Source organism: Cydia splendana, chromosome 2, assembly GCF_910591565.1.
Source record: "Cydia splendana chromosome 2, ilCydSple1.2, whole genome shotgun sequence".
NCBI lineage: Eukaryota > Metazoa > Arthropoda > Insecta > Lepidoptera > Tortricidae > Cydia > Cydia splendana.
Window position 1 is genome coordinate 3,266,582 of NC_085961.1, and position 21,172 is coordinate 3,287,753.

Consider the following 21,172-nt stretch of genomic DNA (forward strand, 5'->3'; position numbering starts at 1 on the left):
ATGACAGCTGTCAAACGGTGCGATGCAGCTTACACACTAGGGAAATTGGTGCGGAGCGCACCAGTATTATTATTACCTGTCAGTTAATGCGACGTGCATGCCCACCGCACCGCTATTAATAATAATTATGTGCGATGGAAGCTTACACACTATCGATAAATGCTCCGCACCGCACCAAGGTCGCGGTCCGGTGCGATAGTCTGTTACTACTTTAAGAAAGAAAATCCAGTTGTGGCAAGTTGGCAACCCTATTTCCACGTGTCCCATAAAGTATTGTCAGAAACTCGAAGCGGCTACGAAATTTTGAATTTGCGGTATTTTATAATTCATAAGTTTGGAATTATGAAGTCTCGTGATGGTTTTGAATTTTGGCGTTGTTATAATCTTATAATTAAATTATTGACTGGATTGTGGTTATTATACCTCTTTGTATTTTATGATTATTGATTACCTACGTATAAGTATTTGCGTGGGGTGGTTGCAATTATTCTAACGCAACTTCATTATAATAATAAACCACTGAAATAAATCTCAAAAATTTATTTAACTAAACGAATCTGAAATAAAAGTATTTTTTATTCATACATTAGCGAGCCTATTATTGAGCCTGAAATTCTTGTCAATGTTAAAATGCGTAAAACTTTATAAGTATTGGTCAGAAAGTGTTTTATAGAGTAACTGCCAATATTTATTATATAAGAATAAAAATAAGAATAAGAATAAGAATAATATTTATGGCACCATGTTTCCCTGACTGACCCGGCTCCTCCGCCCGCTTCGTGCAAACGCGCCAAATAAAGGACTCACGGTATACAGGGCCGGGGCCGGGTCGAAGCTTCCGGCGCTTCGTTTTCTATAGAAAGGACTACGTGATCATGATCACCGATCAGCCATCATAGAAAATGACATGTCGGACGCCTCGGCCCGGGCACGGCGCGGTCTAGCGTGAGTCATCGTTAAAGGACGCCCTTAGGTACAAAGGCCAAAAAAAAATCTGACGCGATCTTATTTGTAGTGTAGAGCCATAGGAGCGTGTCACATATTTTTGCGGCCTTCGAGTAACATATTATTGCAGGTGACTGTTTTTGTGATTTCATAAATCGCTCAAAATTCCATACTTACTACGACTTGATTTCAATGGGGAATATGTATTACGGGAAACTCTGCGTAGGGGGCGCCACTACCACTATCCATCGCAGTCTGGGGTCTACCGCGAAACAAGAAAATCGAAATTTCGTTATCTAACCTCTCACTCTTGAAAATTCGAGCGATAAAGAGGCAGATAACTAAATTTCTATTTTCGCGTTTCCCGGTAGGCCCTTGACAATAACAAACCGCCTTGATGCATCAATGTCATATTTGTCTGTTAAAACTTGTCAAAGAACAGCTTAAGGCACAGTCACAGTATGTATAAGTTACTCTATGGTTTAGTAGCTAGCTTAGTGCTGTACTCTGGCGGCAGAACATTGCAGTAATACCCCCTATTAATTTTCGCATTTACCTGCGGAATTACCCAAATACACCTTACACCATTTGTTCTATTATTACCGTAGTTCTCACATTAATGGCAACAAAACCAACACGCTTCACTTTATCGCAACTAAAAACGCTACAACCACAGACTACAACACAGACACCGCACTATGAAGCGTTCACAAAGAGCCCAAGGTCACCACACATAGGTGCATTTTTTCGTAAAATGCTACGATTCGAACAACTCAACTAAGTTGTATTCTACACCATTTTATACTATAATAGCCCAGGTACCATCACCCGTAAAATTGCATGGCGAATTTATGGATTAATTAAAAAAAATATTAAAAAAGGTTCAAAATATATTCATTCTTATTCTTATGTTTTCTGCATGCAATTTTGCAGCTCACTGTACATCCCTAAATTTTAATTATTGTAAATATTTTTATTTTATACGAGTACTGGAGGGTGATTTTTGAATTTCGAGCGCTCGATTTCGTCAATCGAAAATCTGTGGAAGATGACGAAATGCTATTTTTGAAATACGAGCGGTGGAAATTGGAAATCGTATGGTATTAACCACTAGTTTTCAATTCTATTAGTAGAATTTAAATGCTTATAGTAGTGGAGATATATAGTATTGAAAGTGAGCCACCTGAAATTGAGCGCTCGAAATACCAAAATCGCTTCCCTGTATCCGTACCATGACTGACAGTGTGAAATTGACATAATTATACGCTAACGTCTACATAATTTACTGTACATCTCTCTCGCACTAATATGAGAGTACGAGCGGGATGGATACAAAGTAAGTTATCTCGATAGCGTTTATGTCAGTGCCAAACTGGTGGTAGCCACACTAGTAGTAATATTGTGGGCGCAACTGTAATAAGCGGTCGCGCTCCCATACTAGATTTGATTGATTATGATTAGGTATCTTATGTGCTTTGTCTAGTAGTTGAGGTGGTCTGTGACAACACATGTAATTAAGAGGTCCCTTTTTAAACGCCAGTTCCAGTCATTAGCGTTTCGTTAATCGTGCAACTAATTAACGTTACGTTACCGTTGTTAACTTAACTATGAAATTGTAAATTTGATGGGCGTCGAGTTTTCCTGGTCATTTCCTGAATTAATGGTTGTAGCGTTATGCTAATTGGGAGTTGATTTTCGGCCGGCTTGTGCAGTTCAAAAACTTTATCTTGATATGATGTTTTTATAACACTAACCGCTGACTGAACTCTCGACGGTTTGGGTAGGTATAGAAGAACTTAGAGGATAACTGACGCCATTTAAGCTCTGGTGGATGATGTGGAGGGAACCAGATCGCGTGGCAAATCACCTATGCGCTGGACTGACCAAATAAAATCCGCAGTGGGAAACCGCGTATCTGACTGTGCCAGACAGTCCGCCAACAGGGAGAGATGGCGGGAGATCGTGCAAAGAGCTGTGTCCGCCTCTACTAACGATGCGGACGCCTCAATGTGACCACGACCGCTCTGTCAAGAGCGATAGGATAGGGAAGAGGGATGATGTAGTGACAGGTCCCTTTTTATAAGTTAAATAATCAGCTGAGGATTTAAAAATTCTATGAAATGTTCTTGTTACTCATATGTCCCAGGAGGTATGTATGGAGGTCCCAAGGGGAGGCCTATGTTCAGCAGTGGACGTCTTATGGCTGAGATGATGATGATGATGATGATGATGATGATGACTCATATGTGTTCGCCGTTTCATGTTATTATTGCATATAAACATGTGCAGTCTTTAATTTTGCCGAGATAAGCCAAAGTAATACTACATTTAATTAGAAATACTCAATTTGAGGAACTATGCAGTATCTTGTCAATGAAAGGCAGCGTTAAAAAAACTTTATGTGAAAATAATAGTTTTAATATAAGTACATATATGTCGGAGCCTGACACCGGAAAGACGTATTGCAGCGTTATAGTTCATTATTTTAGACGCCTGTATAAAATCGATTAGCAATGTTGAGCTACGTATTATTTGGTTGTAACGAAATAAATAAAGTAGAGTAGAGAGTAACGCCGTCTATTGGCGCATTGTTGAAATAAAGTTGCGTAGAGAGTAACGCCATCTATTGGCGTGTTATTGAACTAAATGACAGGTAGAGGGCTTTGGAACGTCAAGAGGTTTCTCTTGGGTGAGCGTAGGCACGAGTTGGCATTTTTGTTGTTATGTTGGCAGACTGGTCGAGCAGGTTTGCCAACTGGAGTTTGAGGCGGGAGCAGAGAGGCTCCGCCGCTGGTAGTTCTTCTTGATCGGACCGCGCTAGAGATCGGACGTTATCGTTAGCCATACCTCGTGCCTAACTCGCCACGTTCCTGAAGGCTTATACCTGAAGGATTATTCTGATAGCTTATAGAATCCCGCGTTCTTTAACCATTTAGCTAAGTGTTTTATTTCAAGTGTTATTTTGATTTCTTATGTTTCATTAGAAGCTTATATACTTTTGTGAAATAAAGAAAGGATGTATTATGTGTTGTTTTGAAAAGATTTGTCCCTCTGAGTTTGTTGCCGGTCCCATATACGGCTAAATCTTCTCAGGTCAGAGGTGTAGGGTTGGAGCCGGCCTAGTTTGACTTGAATAAAGATTTAAACGATTTTTATGTGATCTTTTTAGTTTCATATCGATCCCTTGAGTTAAAAATAGCAATTAGTTATTTTAAACATTTAGTACAGTACTGAAATATAGTAGGCGCTAGTATGGTTAACGAGTTCGAATGTTTATTTCATGCACTGGTAGCAATGGTAGCATACTGGTTTAGCTGTGAAGTAATACATCTAGGTACTACCCCTACGCGCCCACCGCCTTTAATAGGACCATCGGTATCCGACATATATTTTCAACAATGGTTTCCTTTGGGAGCACTAGATAAACTCAAGGATTATATAAGTGTCCGATCTTGCAGATTACCACTCCATTTTACAATCTAATCCACAAACCCACCAGCCAAGTCATAATAGCCTCTCCTAGTTAACACTTAACGGCGTCTATTTTTAACCTGCCGGCAAGTTCAAGTGTGTTAAGGTGTAGTTAGTCGCAATTGGCAATTTGACTGTGATTGGGGCACAATGCCAGGCCCCGTGACGTGGGCTTTGACTATGATTCAATTGGGATCGGCTGGGATCAACTGATTTTGCGGGAATGGGCGGAAACGGGCAGTTCTGTGCGCACGTGTTGAAGCTAAGCGGAATTCCAATCTGAGGGCCTACCGCGAAGCACTTTCGACGTGTTGCCTCTCTGTCGCACTTGTAAATTCGTACGTAAGTGTGACAAGGAGGCAACATGTCGAACGTGGTTCGCGGTAGGCCCTCTGTAGTCTACTTAGAATTAAATCAGAATAAGTCATATTCATACTTTTTGCTTTTATAGGTTTAATATCTGGGAGACCGAGCTTTGCTTTGCTTTCGGAAAACATATACAAACTCAAAAATGCGCATTTTCCCAGAGATAAGACCTAGCTAGATCGATTTATCGACCCCGAAAACCCCCATATAGCAATTTTCATCGAAATCGTTAGAGCCGTTCCCGAGATCCCCGAAATATATTTATACTACCGGGTGTGGCCTGTAACATGAGCAAATAATTAAAACATAGATTGTACTCCTCAAACGGTGACACTTTTGTTCAACAACTTTTAAAAATTATGAAGTATTTAGACTCCCTATTTTTCATACAAAATAAATATTATCTTCAATGGACGCCATCGCCACACCATATCATTGTGATTGACGTTGCTTGTCACGCCTTAAACATAACAAAATTCGCAATACATTGCGTCTTAGAATACACTTTAAAGTGTATTAAAAATCAAACCCCAAGTTATTTTTAAAAGTCGCTGAACAAATGTTGGTCAGTATGAGGAGTTCAGCATACTGTTTAATTTTTTGCTTATATTATAGGCCACACCCGGTATATGTATATATATTTCGGGGAATAAATAAATATACAAGAATTGCTCGTTTAAAGGTATTAGATATATTACTTAGATTAGATACGCTAATTAAACCCTTGAAGAATTTAATAGAAACACACACATTTATTTAGTGCTGCTACAAAGACAATTCGTTACTTTTTGAGACTATTTCAATTATATAAATGTGAAAGACCTTAAAGATTAGAGTAGGTAACTTGACTGTGGCCTGCACGTGTCTGGACACACGTGTACCCAGTTTATCCGGCAATGGGTCGGAGCCGCGAGATGACCGGTGGGAAGGAAGGTCGCGTGGGGAACGTCTGTGACCCGATTGTCAATGAATGTCTGTGCTAGGCGTCAATCTTGATTTATTTGACTGTCATTGGTCAGATTTTGTGAGGATCAGGGGCCTATCAGGGGGCCCATAGACTAGGAATCCTCTAGACCGAGTTTAGAGCAATTATTTCATGCAACCGATGATGCCAAAAATGCGGGGGTGCGCGGGACGAGGTGAGCGAAGTCCCGTGCCGTGATTGGTCCGTTCAAAGACACGGACGTCACACAAAGACACTTTCGACTCGAACATGGAGTAAAATTACCGTATGCGTGGCAGAGGGGGTAGCGCAACAATGCCAAGTCTGGAGGATGTTTTGTCTGTGAGGGGGCCTAAGTATCAATCTTCTACAAAACGTCAAACATATTTTAAATAATGTATGAAAATGATCACGTGACTTTTTTTGTGTGTGCCCAGTCAATAACACTAATCAGCAGGCGTATTATGGATGGCTTTATCTACGTTTATCCACGTGATAAAATAACTGTCACTTTTTAACACCGCTGGATAGAAAGTGACGGATACCGTTTTATCATTATCACGCTGTCACGTAGACAAAAACGACCATCATATCCGTACAAATCAAGTCCGTTACAGACGGAGCGATAATATATCGGCAGATATCGGCAGATACCGACAGATATCTTTGAGTATCGCTAAGCACCACACACGCCAACGATACCAAAATATATCTCGCTATCTAGCGCCGACGTTTCTTCAAACAAAAACGTCACTTTTGACACTGACACATCTAATCCATATCGTTTCTAGATCTATTAATTGACGTATCTTAAAGTTAGAATCGGGCAGTAGCACCTACATTGTGAGAGAGACGAAATATACCGAGCGGTATATCGCAAGGCATCAGAAGGCATCTGCAGATGCCCAGCGATAAGATATCGTAAGATACTAAACTAGCAAAAAGCAGCGCTTTGTAAGGGCTCGCGGAGGTTTTCTACCTTAACGTACCGAACCGGTTGCTGTCCGGTACGCCTGTCTGTTACAGCTTTTACTTTGTCCTTTAAAAACGTGTCCAGACGACAAAATCAAATTGCCAATATCATCCACACGTAATATACAATTTCATAAGTGCTTATTACATCCTACACGGCCGCCCAGTACTTTTTGTAAGCAACCCAACTGGCTTTCCTACATAATGTTGGGTCAGCGAGCCAATGTTGTTGAATTTATTTTTGCGTCCACTCCACACAATTGATCGAAAAACTATCCCGTCTGGACACCTACTGGCGGTAATCACGCTGCTCCGCACATAAACTAACACACACAGTTCCACTAGGTACAGCCAGGGTCCAGCATCAGCTCTATCTTGGGTACTGCTCTTCCAAGTTCTCATTAAGACGTGTCAGATGACCAAAACAGCGTGTGCCTATGTTGCACCAAACCTGAGTTCCACTAGGTACAGCCAGGGTTTAGCATAAGCTCTATCTTGGGTACTAATCTCCTAAGTGCTCATCAATACGAGTCGGATGGCCAAAACAGCGTGTGCCTATGTTGCAACAAACCTGAGTTCCACTAGGTACTGCCAGGGTTCAGCATGAGTTCTATCTTGGGTACTGTTCTCCCAAGTGCTCATCATGACGAGTCGGATGTCCAAAATAGCGTGTGTCTATGTTGCATCAAACCTGATCGAGTTCCACTAGGTACAGCCAGGGTTCAGCATCAGCTGTATCTTGGGTACTACTTTCCTAAGTTCTCATCAAGACGAGTTGCATGACCAAAACAGCGTGTGCCTATGTTGTATAAAATCCGAGCACCATTAGGCACTGTCAGGGTTCAGCATCAGCTATCTTGGGTACTGAAAGTACTGATTTACCCAGTGATCATCATGACGAGTCGGATATCCAAAACAGCGTGTGTCTATGTATGTTGCATCAAACCCGAGCTCCACTAGGTACTGCCAGGGTTCGGCTTCGGCTCTATCTTGGGTACTACTCTCCTAAGTGCTCATCAAGATGAGTCGGATGACCAAACCATAATGTGCCTTTGTTACACCAAACCTGAGTTCCGCTAGGTACTGCCAGGGTACTGGGTCATTTTGCTGAACTGCACGCCGACGTTTCGATTGGCGTGCAGTTCCCATACAAGTTGCAGTCGGGTTGTAGTCCGTCTGTATCGGCCCTAAGTCACTGATTGAAGTTTGATTTAATTATGCTTATCTTTATTTATAATTTTAGCAGTTCCAAGCAATAGTAACACTAAAGGCGCCATTCATTAATTACGTAAGACAATTTTTGCCAGCTTTTGACCCCCTCCCTCCCCTATGTAAGAAATAATAAGAATAGGCTGACCCCGTCCCCCTCCCACCAATATAATTTATTTTCAAAAAAATATTTTTATGAATGTTTATTTGTACCTGTACAATTTGTACAAAGGTACTTGAGCTCGTTTAAGCTAACTCTGCACCGTGTTTGATAGCATAGAGTGTGGAAGTACATATTATTTTAAAGGTCATAATTTCATAGAAATTAAAAAAAAATCGCATCTTTGTGATCTTACTTAAGAACTATGAAAACCCCCTCCCACTCCCTTGTAAGAAAAAATAAGATATGTTCGACCCCCCTCCACCCCAAAATCGTCTTACGTAATAAATTAATGGCGCCAAAACTGTATCTCGAACTGAAAATACCCGATTTAAGTTTGCTAAAACAACATGACTGATCATCACATCGTCAGCGTCACAAAACATACGAGTAAATTGACCTCCGCAGTAAATATACAGCAAGATTGATTGTTCTAGTAGGTATTCACAAAAACTTAATTGCTAAAATGGGAATCAAACCAAGTGAAGCGAGGTGGGTTGAATCCAAAATTGTACCCACTTTGGTATTCATCGTTGTTAATGGCGTAAGCGCCATCGACATTATTGAACTTGAAAACACCACATAGGTATCGTATTGTCTGAATACCCACAACACAAGCCTTCTTACTTAGTCAATTTGTATAAGAATGTCCAATATTTATTTATTTATTTATTACTAACGCCATCTGTTAGAGAAAGAAATAATTAACATTAGCACGAATGTTAATTCATCATTTTGCCAACAGATGGCGCTAGTAGTAATACAAAGTGTTATTACTTTATTTTATATTTTTAGGTTTATAAAATGATATTTTTATGTTTGATAACACATCTAGACATGAATTTAAATTACTATGTTAAATTTCAAACCTAACAGTGCAGTAGTTTTTCCGTAAAGTGTACCACAAGAATGCATAGTTCGTCGATTAGTGATAGGGCTCGCTTCGCTCGCCCTAAATATATATTACAGCTTCGTATGTGGACTCTGTCAAATAGGGACCGTGCGCTTTGGAGGGTCTGCCATCTTGTGGCCTGAATCGGAAACAGGTGTGCACACGTACATTGCCAAAGCAAGTGCTCCATCATCATCATCACCACCACCATCACTATCCACCGTTCACGTCGGTACGTTTCCTTGTGCATAGTATAGGTTCTGCCATCTTGTGGGCTACATCGGAAGCATAAACGACACATTTACGCCTCGCGCTAAAAATCTGACGGCTCATATGCTGCCCCCTATAGTTCATGCACGGGGACTATAGTATGTAAAAGATATCGTAGGTACTTAAGATGCCGTATCTTACGGTATCTGCCGATATACTAGCAAAAAGCAGCGCTTTGTAAGGGCTCGCGGAGGTTTTCTACCTTAACGTACCGAACCGGTTGCTGTCCGGTACGCCTGTCTGTTACAGCTTTTACTTTGTCCTTTAAAAACGTGTCCAGACGACAAAATCAAATTGCCAATATCATCTGTAGTAACAATAAATACTATTTGTTTATGAATAGGATTAGTCTATGGCCTTTTGTGACAGTTGTCAATATTTGAAGTGTTTCAGTTTAGTTTAATGTTTCTTGCGAAATAAAAGTTCTTGTGTTTTTCATGATGACGTATTAATTAATTACCCATCCACAAAAGTACAAATACAACAATCTGGCGACGAGACGACTACGAACAACGTGTGATAACATAAATACCTAATAGTGAAAAGTGAATGTGTTGAATTTCGAGTGTTTAGTTTTGAGTTTATGAAAAAAAAAAAAAACGCCAAACGGTAATAGGCGAACTTTAAAATCAAGAGGAACTAATAATAATTGCGATAGCGAATAGGTTCAGTGAATGACGAAGATATTCAGTATAAATAATAATTAATAATAATTCGGTTGAGGAGATTCGACGATTCCTTCGGGATATTGAAGAACAAGAGGAATATCGAGATTGCGCTGCAGAAAAGCACGCAAATTATAAGATGTACTTAATTTCGAACCTGGAAGTTTTTACCGGAGGCAACTGGAATGCATACAAACAACAACTAGAGTGTTTCTTCATTTTAAATGACATTGATGCCAGTAAGAAAGTACCACTACTTATCACAAAGCTCGGGGCGAGTGTCTACGAACTTCTATATATTATATGCACTCCAGACTCACCAGTGGCTCTCACATACGAGCAAATTTGTGAAAAATTAGAGAAACATTACCATCCTGTTAGAAATTATGCACTGGAACAAGCTGAATTCAGAAAGAGAAACCAGAAAAAAGACGAAAATTTAGACAAATTCATACTTGAACTAAAGAAGTTGTCCAAAAATTGTAATTTTAAAAATCTCAATGAAGAGCTCAAAGAACGGCTTCTAAATGGCACTTTGTATGAAGCAGTGAAGTTTGAATTGCTTAAACAGGCAGACCTACCATTGGAAAAATTATTGGAAATTGGAAAAACTGTGGAGACCGCATATAATTTAACCTACAAGAGTGAAGAAAAAGAGACCCAACAACAAATGTTCATGGTAGAAAGGGACGGAGGCTATGGTCCGCAACATGAGGAGACAAAATTTAAACCACAGGCAAGACAAAGTGCTAGAATTTGTTTTTGTTGCGGAAAACAGGGGCACATGAGAGCTGAATGCACTTTGCGAGGGAAATTCTGCAGTGAATGTGGTATGAAGGGTCACATTTTCAAAATGTGTAACCGAAATAAAGGTAATTGGAGGATGAAAACCTTAAATAGGGCTGATCAGGTGACAACTTACAATTCAACTGTTAATGAGGAAAAGTGTGAGCAGAAAAATGACACTACGGAACCGGAGCTCTATGATATGTTTTGTATTAGAGAACAAGAGAGGATTCCATCGGCAAAGTTAAGTATCCAAGTAAGTGGCAATTTATTGGAGTTTGAGGTTGATACCAGACCAGATGTAAATACCATTACATGTTCTAATAAGGAGCAATATTTCCCAAATTTAGAAATAAAGCAACCGAATGTAATTTCTACAAAATTTGACCAATCAACCACGGCTGTTAATCTACGTACAACGGAATGTGTACGATAGCGCCATGTTGCTTTTAGATGATACTGACAACTTGCCGCGCTCTGATTGGCCGATCGTCGCCTAAACGTCAGTTGTCAGTGGTTGTCGCCCATGTTTGTTGAAAACTTTGAACAGTTTAAATTATTTTCCATTGCAATAAAGTGTTGATCGAGTGAAGTTCTTGTACTTATCCTCTCCGCTTTATTTGTGATTCATCCATCACCCAGTTCTGCAAGCATTTATGCATTGTGCAAAATGTATTATCAGTGCTGTGTGTGTAAAACTGCGAAAGGACGCTTTTACTTTGTACCGTTTTCCTAGTACTGAGAAAAGACTCATTATGTGGTTGAAGTGTTTGGAAACAAATGGTTTTGGAAATATGTCGCCGGAGCAAGTTCGAAAAGCTTTTATTTGTGAGAAACACTTCGAACAGCGGTTTGTTTCGGCATCGACACGGCGTCTCAACGCGAAGGCTTATCCTTCGTTATTCAGTCAAGATGAGATTAACAGTGGGATCCCATCTCATGAAAATGCCGGTAAGTGTAGAAAATGATAAGAAGTGATATAATAAATCAGTCTAATCTAATTCGTATCATTTACGACCATAAAAGATAATGTCATAAACTTCTATGCAATTGATGACTCATGAATCACGGCATGGTGATTTTATTATGTGTAGGTAATACAAAGTGTTTGTTTATTCCTGTAATAAGAGCATATGTTTCTAGTAAGATAATTATTTCATGCGATCGATATTAATATCTTAACACTTGTGTGTTAATTTTAGCTTAGCATTTTTGTACTTCTTTGGGTAAAGATATCATTGGCAAGTGTTGCAGTCTTTTATTAATTATTTTATTTATATAGAAATTTCCCAATCCTAAAAAAACACCATGCAGAATTTGTAGATAAATAATACCACATTTCACTTTAGTTATTTAAAAATAATATTTTGTTATCAATTTTAGAAAACATGGATCCGCTGAAAGAACATGCATATGTTCGTAAATCACATGACGACCACACATACTGTCAACAAGTGCCTCAAAAAGGTTTGTTTAATTTTTCTGAAATGCATGATAGCCATGATAGATACTCAATTACATTTTAGGTGCAAATTAATGCCTTCTTATCAAAGACATTATTAATATTATTATGCACATATATATTTCATTAATGGTACTTAGATCTGCAAGCAATGTAAAGAATCAATTTCTTGTATTAAGGTCAGGCATGGCTAGTGTTTCCATGGGCAACATTTTTTTTTATAAAATATCACCACAAAAGTAAAAAAAAGTCAAAAGTATTTATTTGTCAAACATAAGTACAGGTCCCATATACATCACTGTATCACTATGTTGTGCCGTAAGGCATACAATTTTTCATTTATGGACTGTGACTGCATGCTGTGCGCAGTTACCATTAATTATCAAAATCATCTAACAAAAATTCACATACACTATAATTATATGTTATTAAATATTTATCATCCAAAATTATCATTTAAAAGTTAATTAAAATCTATTTATACATAATATGCTTTGTTATCTAAAAATTTAAATAACTTACTTTTGAAACTAATCATGTCATCTGTATTTCTTAGTTCAATAGGAATTTTATTAAAAAATTTGGCGCTATTTCAAATATACTTTTTCTAAATAACTCCGTTTTGGAAGGCAATTAATTTATTTTACCACTCTACCCTACCACAGTAATATTTCCAATAAGGAAACAAAACTGTCAGAGGAAGGACCTACATGCCTTACCAATATACGTACATTTTAATTACGCATGTATATAAGAAAAGCCAAAGTTATCCCATAGAAGTATTTCCGTAACTACCCATAACAAATTTGTAGCAATGTGCACTGTGTAGGTCCTTTGGAAGATATTTTATAATAATTATAAGCCCTTATTAACAATAATTTTCAACGGTTTTAATGTGTTTATTATGTATTTCTGTTTTAGCGTCTCCTGCCATTCCATCCACATCGGGGGTTAAATCAACCGCAGTGGGCCATACACCAAAACAGACTATGGGTAAGCTAAATAAATGAATATGACACTATTTCCTATGTATTTTAATATTATCACAAGTTATTAGTAAATCTTATAAAAAAAAATTAAAGTGCTATTTTATGTTACAGCCGTTTCTATAGCCACAGAACCTGTCCCGACAACTTCAGACATTGAAAAGGAGACCATGCCCGAACTATGCAGCAGCTTTATTACAGAACTTGTTGTAGCTGAGAAGGTTACAGCTTGTATTTCACCTAGTGTACAGTCACACAATGAAGGTTAGTGAATTCTTATCATTTTTACAAGCTTTTATTTACTTTCACCTGACCGTTGTCTGTGTGTAATCAAATCTTGCAAGTTAAATTTGATCCACTTACCGGTTTCCGATTGAGCTGAAATTTTACATACATATGTAAGTCGGGTGACAATGCAATATTATGGTGTCATCGAGGTGATCTGATGATGGAGACCGGAGGTGGCCATAGGAACTCCGTGATAAAACAACGAAACCTAATTGTGTTTGGGGTTCTTAGAATTGTCTCGATGAGTATTCGTTGCTTGTGGAAAAAAAAGTACAGTCGGCGATAAAAGCTTGTACCAAAAATGAAATTTTGGCCAAAAACTTATTTTGTGTTATTGTATGGCAGTGACAGTACATATAATAGTACTTAATCATTTTTAAAGCAATGGCAATATTTTATGTTATTGTATGGCAATGACAGTGTTTACATAAAATAGTACTTAAACTTAATCATTTTTAAAGCAAAGGCAATATACCTATTCCCCACTATCATTTGAAACTTTATTACAATGTGATAGAGTTCAATTTTACATAATTTCTAACACTCTTATGCCCATTATAGGGTTATCTCACTCTGTCTTTCGCGTTATGAGTATGATGATAGTCACTGAGTAATGAAAAATAAAATCAAATAAATGTGTCATTCTATTTTAAGTGCTCAGAATCACGAAGTCTCTCTGTTCTAATAGGAGAAAAAAAGCCCCAAGGTTTATATTCCTATTTCGTTACCATTTTCCATACTAAGTGTATGGAAATTTAATAATTTCAGAAGTCAATTTGTGTAACTAGTAATTTTAATGAAACTAAGTTTTACCTGTTCAGGTCTCGAAATTCTTGAATAACGATCATCATGTGTAAGTCTAACTAGAGTATGCCCCGTGCGAGCCTGCTAGAACTGAGGCATGATCCATATGTGTGAGACTGATTGTTTCATAATTGTTATTTCTATTTCAGCAGTCTTTGTAACAACTGCTGAAGCTGCAATCAAACAATCAAATGCTGAAGAGCAGCAGATTTTGCCAGAAGCAAATATTCCAGAATGTGTTGCGGTTGAGGAGGTTACCTCTACCAATTCACCAAGGGAACAGTCTCAAGTTCAAAGTTAGTATTTACCTTGACAATATTTATATTTGATATTTTAGCCGCAATTTGTACATTGTAGTACAATTAAGTATAAAGTACCTGGGAGATTGAGTTTTGCTCGGAAAACATATAAAAACGCTTTACACACTAATTCAATCGTCCTAACTGGCATCCTAACTAAACAAATGGTTCTAGTTAGTGCAGTCAGAGTCTTACTAAACGCAGTTACAAAGAACCGTGTCCCGATTTGGGCCATGGTGCGTCCATTATTGAATCGCATACTAACGGATAGGGGTTTACGAGTACATTCACGGAAAAATAGTTTCATTGTTAATCAAAGTGGGCATATGATTATAGGCAACCCAACACTGGTGGCTTAATTGCCGTTTATGTCTGAAGATTCTTCAAGGATATTGTCAAATCTTATAAAATATATCTCCCATTTCTGTTCATAGACGTTTTATTATTGTGTTAGATGCCTTGCATACTCTTATTACCAAATAATGGGCTAATTTGGATAATTTTTTTTAATGAGTTTTTCGGAACTTATGTACGAAATATCATTTGATATTTGCCAGTCGCTTTTCGGTGAAGGAAAAACATCGTGAGGAAACCGGACTAATCCCAATAAGGCCTAGTTTCCCCTCTGGGTTGGAAGGTCAGATGGCAGTCGCTTTCGTAAAAACTAGTGCCTACGTCAAATCATGGGATTAGTTGTCAAGTGGACCCCAGGCTCCCATGAGCCGTGGCAAAATGCCGGGATAACGCGAGGAAGAAGGAGAATGCGCTAATTTGGCCCGGTAGCAACGAAATCATACCGTATACCCAAAAGAAGGGGAGAGGGGAAATAGTCGGCTCCCCAGGTCTAATCTATGCTATATTTCTTCATTTTATTAGCAATAAGGGCAAGTTATATATCATTTTTGTATAATTTAGAGACGAGGAATTCATTTTTGAAATAATCGTTATACCTTTTCATACAAATAAACTGAATTTTGCACAAAAAATGAATATTATATGTATTTTTAGGACAATTTTGGCCTTTACAATCACAGTGTGGTGATTTATACTAAATAAAATATTGGACAATTTAGCTCATTTATTCCTCATTCTAAAAAGTATCACTTTATAATAGGCACTCATATATTTTTTGTGAATAATAATTTGTAGCGCGCGGCGGTAACGATTTCCATTTAAATTGAATTATGGCCAAAGTCAAACATTTTAAAATGTTAAAAAAAACTGAATCTGTCATTTGAAAAGTATGAATACAATGTTTCAATATTTTACAGATAAATTACATAGGCCAAGCAATAAGAAGGTATAGAGGGAAATGCTAGGAACACAATTTTTGACTCCATAACTTTGTTTGGACTAGTTAGGAGGTGAACATATCAAAAGTCCCCGGCCGTAGCCCCGGTGCTGGGGGTAGAGGGGGAAAAGAAGGTCTCATTTTTCGGTTTTTCACTTATATCTTGGAAACTTTACGTCTTAGCGACATGACTACTAAGACAAACTAAAAGCTGATAATTCTTTTTACAAGTTTTATTAAGTCAAGTTTTTCGATATCTTAAATAGTTTTTGAGATATCCGCTCTTGAAAGTTTATTTTAGGGCTTTCAATTTTATCTTGATATCTACATTAGTGAAGCTGATAGGCCGTGTTTGGTATCATTTTCGTATAAATAGGGGGTGCTGGGTTTGGGGGGGGATGTCGCTAAGACGCAAAGTTTCCAAGATATCAGTGAAAAACCGAAAAATTAGACCTGCTTACCCCCCTCTACCCCCCAGCACCGGGGCTACAGCCGGGGACTTTTGATATGTTCACCTCCCAACTAGTCTAAACAAAGTTACGGAGCCAAAAATTGTGTTCCTAGCATTTCGATATAGGCTATGCACTATATCTAATGATATATAAGTTACTTCGGGACGCAACATGGCCCAGAACCCATACTATCCGGAATACGGTTCTTTACGATTTAGGAAGGATTTTGGATTAAGTGAGTGTCCACATAAAAATTTCCTAAATTAAATTAAATGCTTATATTTTTCAGGTGTTGTTGAAGTTAAAGTTCAAAGTGCGAAAAGGCCACAGAAGCAGAGGAAACGATTGATTGGGAAATTAATGAACCTGACACCAACGGGCCGAATGATATACGACGAATATAAAAAATCTAAACGTCAGGCAGATTTTTACCACAGGGCTAAGAGGGCCTTGAAATTCAACAAAGAGAAATCCTTTCAAGAATTGACAAAAGACATGAATCCGTATGCGAAAACTATTTTGAAAATGCAAATCAATCTTTGCAATAAAAATAAGAAAGGGCGTCGATTTTCATTGGAAGAAAAACTAATAGCACTGTCGATAATGAAACAAAGCCCTAAGTGCTATAGGTTCCTGCACAAAATTTTTATCCTGCCGTCGCGATCGACTCTAAATAAAATGGTTGCAGGACTTAAGATCGAGTCTGGGATTTGTCCTCAAGTATTTGAAGTAATAAGAAGAGAGGTATGTATCTACGTCATAAAATCTTAGGATTAAAGGAAACATTAAGTAATTGATAACTGAGTTAAACAATATCATGAAATCATAATTTTTAATAAAAAATACATTGCGAAGATTGTAAAAAAAAAAACTAAAGCAAAAAAGGCATATTAAATTTGAACTTTCGTATTTTGATCACATATTAAAACAGTTAAGACCTGGTCTTACGCGAATTTATTGTGTAACCTTAATTTCCGACGTTTCGACACAGGTTTCAGTGGTCGTGGTCGCAGCTAACTGATGTCCTAGTAAAAAAAAATCGCGTTGGACCCGGTTTTAAATATATTTTAATAAAAGGAATATTGTTTTCATTTTGTTGAAAATTATAGAGTTTCATTGTAATAATTGTAATTTAAAAGGGACCTTGACCCGCGCTGTGAGTCATTCTTGGCTGTCCATCGAAATTGAACGCAGCAAGTGTGATAGGTACCTTTTCACTGGCGGTTTATTTAGTAGTTTCATATTGTGTTGAATTTTAGATTTATTAAGGGATCTTAGATATAATTTAGTTTTATTTATATATATACATTTAGTTAAATGTTTTTAACGCTTATCTATGTATTTAAATTTCAGACCGAAAAATGGAGCTACAAAAAAAAACTGTGTTCAGTCATATTTGACGAAATGTCTTTAGAGGCTGGCTTGTCTTATGACAAAAACAAAGATAAAATTAATGGGTTAGTAGAGCTTGGCGAGAGAAAAAATGATTTCGCTGATCATGCCCTCGTGTTTATGTTGAGAGGAGCTGTCCACAAGTGGCAGCAGCCAATAGCCTTTTATTTTTGCCAAGGCGCTACTAAAGGCACAGAATTAAAAAGTATACTCGTGGATATTATCACAGCGGTTGTAGGATGCGGGTTAAAGCCGATATCCCTTATTTGCGACCAAGGGTCAGCTTTCCAAGCGGCTCTAAATTGCCTGAAGGCTGACACAGCGCGTGACCAATTACTGACAAATCAGGAACCAGGTTAGTAGTACTTATAGGTTTAATAACACTTTGAATTGATGTATGTTAAATAATTCTTCAAGGCTTAATTTTTTTTTACCATAGCGCGGGGCAGATCATTGCAAAGCCATCGTAAAACAGTTGTAACTCGAAAATAGAATAAGATATTTGAAAGGTGTGATATTTGAAGTGTTTTTTTAATTTTCTGTGTTTTTTTTAGATGGCACAGTAACAATAAACGAAGTCAAACTGATGGTTATATTCGACCCTCCTCATCTTATTAAAGGATTGAGAAATAATTTTTTGAATAAAGACATTTCCTTTGAAGGAAAATTATCCACATGGAGAGACATCGTGGATGTATACGAAACGGACTGCAATAATATGGAAACAAGAATGCTGCATAAGTTAAATGACCAGCATGTGATACCTGAAAAAATTAAAAAGATGAAGGTTGGTGCCGATTTTTACTAAGACTGCGCAGAGCGTCAAGTGACGCCCTCATTAGGGGGTTTGTGTTTTCTAATAAACCAATTAATTTCTGTATAAATAAGTATATATTAATAGTGTTGTCCTACTTATCCCACAATAATTAATCTGTGATATAGTTTTATATGTTACTTACTTTTGACTTCATCACTTGAACGGAAAAAAGTGGCCACCATTTGCCATTTAGATGATGTAGCAAAATAAAGCTATGAGACAATAATGATTATAATGAACAAAAGTTGGTGAAATCAATAGGGCTACAATTTTAATATATATACTTACACTTACTGGATTATAGACAAATGGATTGGTTTATTAGAAAACACAATAATGAGGGCGTCACTGACTCACTTGACAGTCGATACCCTCTCAATGTGTGAAATCTAGTATAACTAAAGATTTTCTTATACAATCAACTAGCATATGCTTTACCTATGTACTGTAGTAAATGGTTCCGTCCTTATAATCAGCCTATAGATGCATTGAGAATGTTATGACCAGTTGGAATATTTTAATGATTTTATATCCTAATACTCAAGTAATTTATACTGCATTCACATTGCTGCATTTTATCCGCTAAAATATAGTTTGGTTATATTACATATTGAGTACTGAAATATATATTTCTTTTCAGGTCAAGAACTGTGTAAAAGTATTTAGTTACACACTGTCTTCGGCTCTATCTTACACAGCCAACTTCTGTAAGTAATTATTTTTTCTCCTTTTCACTAACATAAATAGTTAGGTACCCATTTGTAGAATGCAAGAGTAAAAAGATAGTTATACTGGGTGTGGCCTGTAACATGAGCAAATAATTAAAACATAGACTCTACTCCTTAAACGGTGACACTTTTGTTCAACAACTTTTAAAAATTATGAAGTATTTTGACTCCCTATTTTTCATACAAAATAAATATTATCTTCAATGGACGCCATCGCCGCGCCATATCATTGTGATAGACGTTGCTTGTCACGCCTTAAACATAACAAAATTCGCAATACATTGCGTCTTAGAATAAACTTTAAAGTGTATTAGAAATCAAACCACAAGTTATTTTTTAAAGTCGCTGAACAAATGTTGGTCAGTATGAGGAGTACAGCCTACAGTTTAATTTTTTGCTCATATTACAGGCCACACCCGGTATATAGGTACATATCTAGATTAATATCCGGTAGACCGAGAAGACTCAGAACACGAATCCCTACTTATATTATATGCGAAAATATTTGTCTGTCTGTTGCTATAAAGTGCTGCAGGGAATGAAATAAAATTTATGAAGATAGAACAATAGGTATAGATAGATAGTGAATACTATTGATGATAAAGTACCTACTTGAACTTCACAAATCTATTATGCATAAAATAAACAAATATGGTCATTTTCTTGTTTTTAGCTCACTATGCGGACGGCAGACCTGTGAGTGAAACATTAAGAAACACTGCTGAAACAGTTTTGTTCTTTGATAAATTGTTTGATAGCATCAACGGATCAGCAACCTATTCACAAAAGAAAGGAAAAGAGCTACGCTGTGCAGTGACAGAAAAATCTAAGCACCATGAATTTTGGCCGGAGAGCATCGAGAAACTGGAAAAAATTAAATATGTAGATTCCAAGGGAAATCCGAAATCCGTGCCTTCCTTAAAAAACTTTATTGCCACGGTAAAAACATTCATGAAGCTGTGGCAGTTTTTTAAGAGCAAAAATATGACAATAATGCGCCCAAGGTTCTTCAATTCAGATCCAATTGAAAACTTCTTTGGCCAAGTCAGGGCCTATAATTATAGGAACAACGACCCCAACTGCCACAGTTTCAAGAACACCTTTAAATCATTATTGATTACTAGAATGATAAAGTTTCATGGTGACGCTTATAATTGTGAGGATGACTCGGCAGACCAAATAATTAATTTAAAATCATTATTTGAAGATAGTGAAACTGCTAGGGTCGAGCCGGGTCATCCCAAAGTAGGAGATGTAGAAGATACTGTAGAAGAGGCCCAACGGGAGCAACTAAATGTTCTCCATTCGCGAGCGTACACTGCTGGATGGGTGGTAACAAAAACAATGCAGAAATATAATAATCAATGTGACAGTTGCAGAAAAAGCCTTACTACTAAAGAAGGCGCAATCCACAAATGGATTCATCAAAGAGAGTATGATGCCGCCACGAAACGCCTTACTTACCCATCCAGAGGTGCTGTTCGGTGTTTCGGTACAATTATTAAAGAAACAAACGGATTCTTGGAACACCGAGCCCATGAATTAAATCTGACGGCCAAAATTATGGAAAAAATTTTGTTCAACAATCCATTTAGTTTCTTTAAATGTACCACACACCGTGAAATTTTGTCATATTTTATTTCCGTGACAGTAAAGTTCTCGATTACAAATTGGTGCAATAACATTAATAAAATATTAAAAGGAACGGATATTGTGCGGATAAAAAACCGCACTTTGCCTGCGATGCAGCAGAAAGCTTTTTTAAAATATAAGAAAAGACTGAGGAATAAATCGTTTAATAAATAAAATTGTGTTTTATTTAAATTATTGCGACAAGTGTAGTTCCCGGCATTTAAATTGAACACTGACTCAATTTTACTGTATAAGTCGGTGTTCAATTTAAATGCCGGGAACTATATCAATTATAAGTATTAATTTCCTAAGGAGGAGGGGGGGGGGGCTGGTCACGCAAGG

The 21,172-nt window shown here is 37.4% G+C and overlaps 2 protein-coding genes and 1 long non-coding RNA gene across 5 annotated transcripts in view; 2 read left to right on the top strand and 1 right to left on the bottom strand.

The window, feature by feature from the left end:
- Positions 1-21,172, bottom strand: part of LOC134802938 (uncharacterized) — a 216,575-nt gene that overhangs the window by 67,024 nt on the left and 128,379 nt on the right. The window lies entirely within an intron of this gene.
- Positions 1-21,172, top strand: part of LOC134802410 (uncharacterized) — a 204,206-nt gene that overhangs the window by 11,513 nt on the left and 171,521 nt on the right. The window lies entirely within an intron of this gene.
- LOC134798987 (uncharacterized) lies at positions 11,403-21,072 on the top strand. 3 transcript variants are annotated; one of them, XM_063771414.1, is made up of 10 exons: positions 11,403-11,630; positions 12,063-12,146; positions 13,063-13,134; positions 13,242-13,391; positions 14,369-14,515; positions 16,551-17,005; positions 17,615-18,008; positions 18,208-18,440; positions 19,111-19,177; positions 19,872-21,072. In XM_063771414.1, the coding sequence occupies exons 1-10, from the start codon at positions 11,435-11,437 to the stop codon at positions 21,002-21,004; spliced, it is 2,931 nt and encodes a 976-aa protein (XP_063627484.1). In that variant the 5' UTR covers positions 11,403-11,434; the 3' UTR covers positions 21,005-21,072. The 3 variants fall into 3 exon arrangements, with proteins under 3 accessions (XP_063627484.1, XP_063627491.1, XP_063627495.1); XM_063771421.1 differs by having other exon boundaries at positions 14,372-14,515; XM_063771425.1 differs by lacking the exon at positions 19,872-21,072 and having other exon boundaries at positions 19,111-19,185.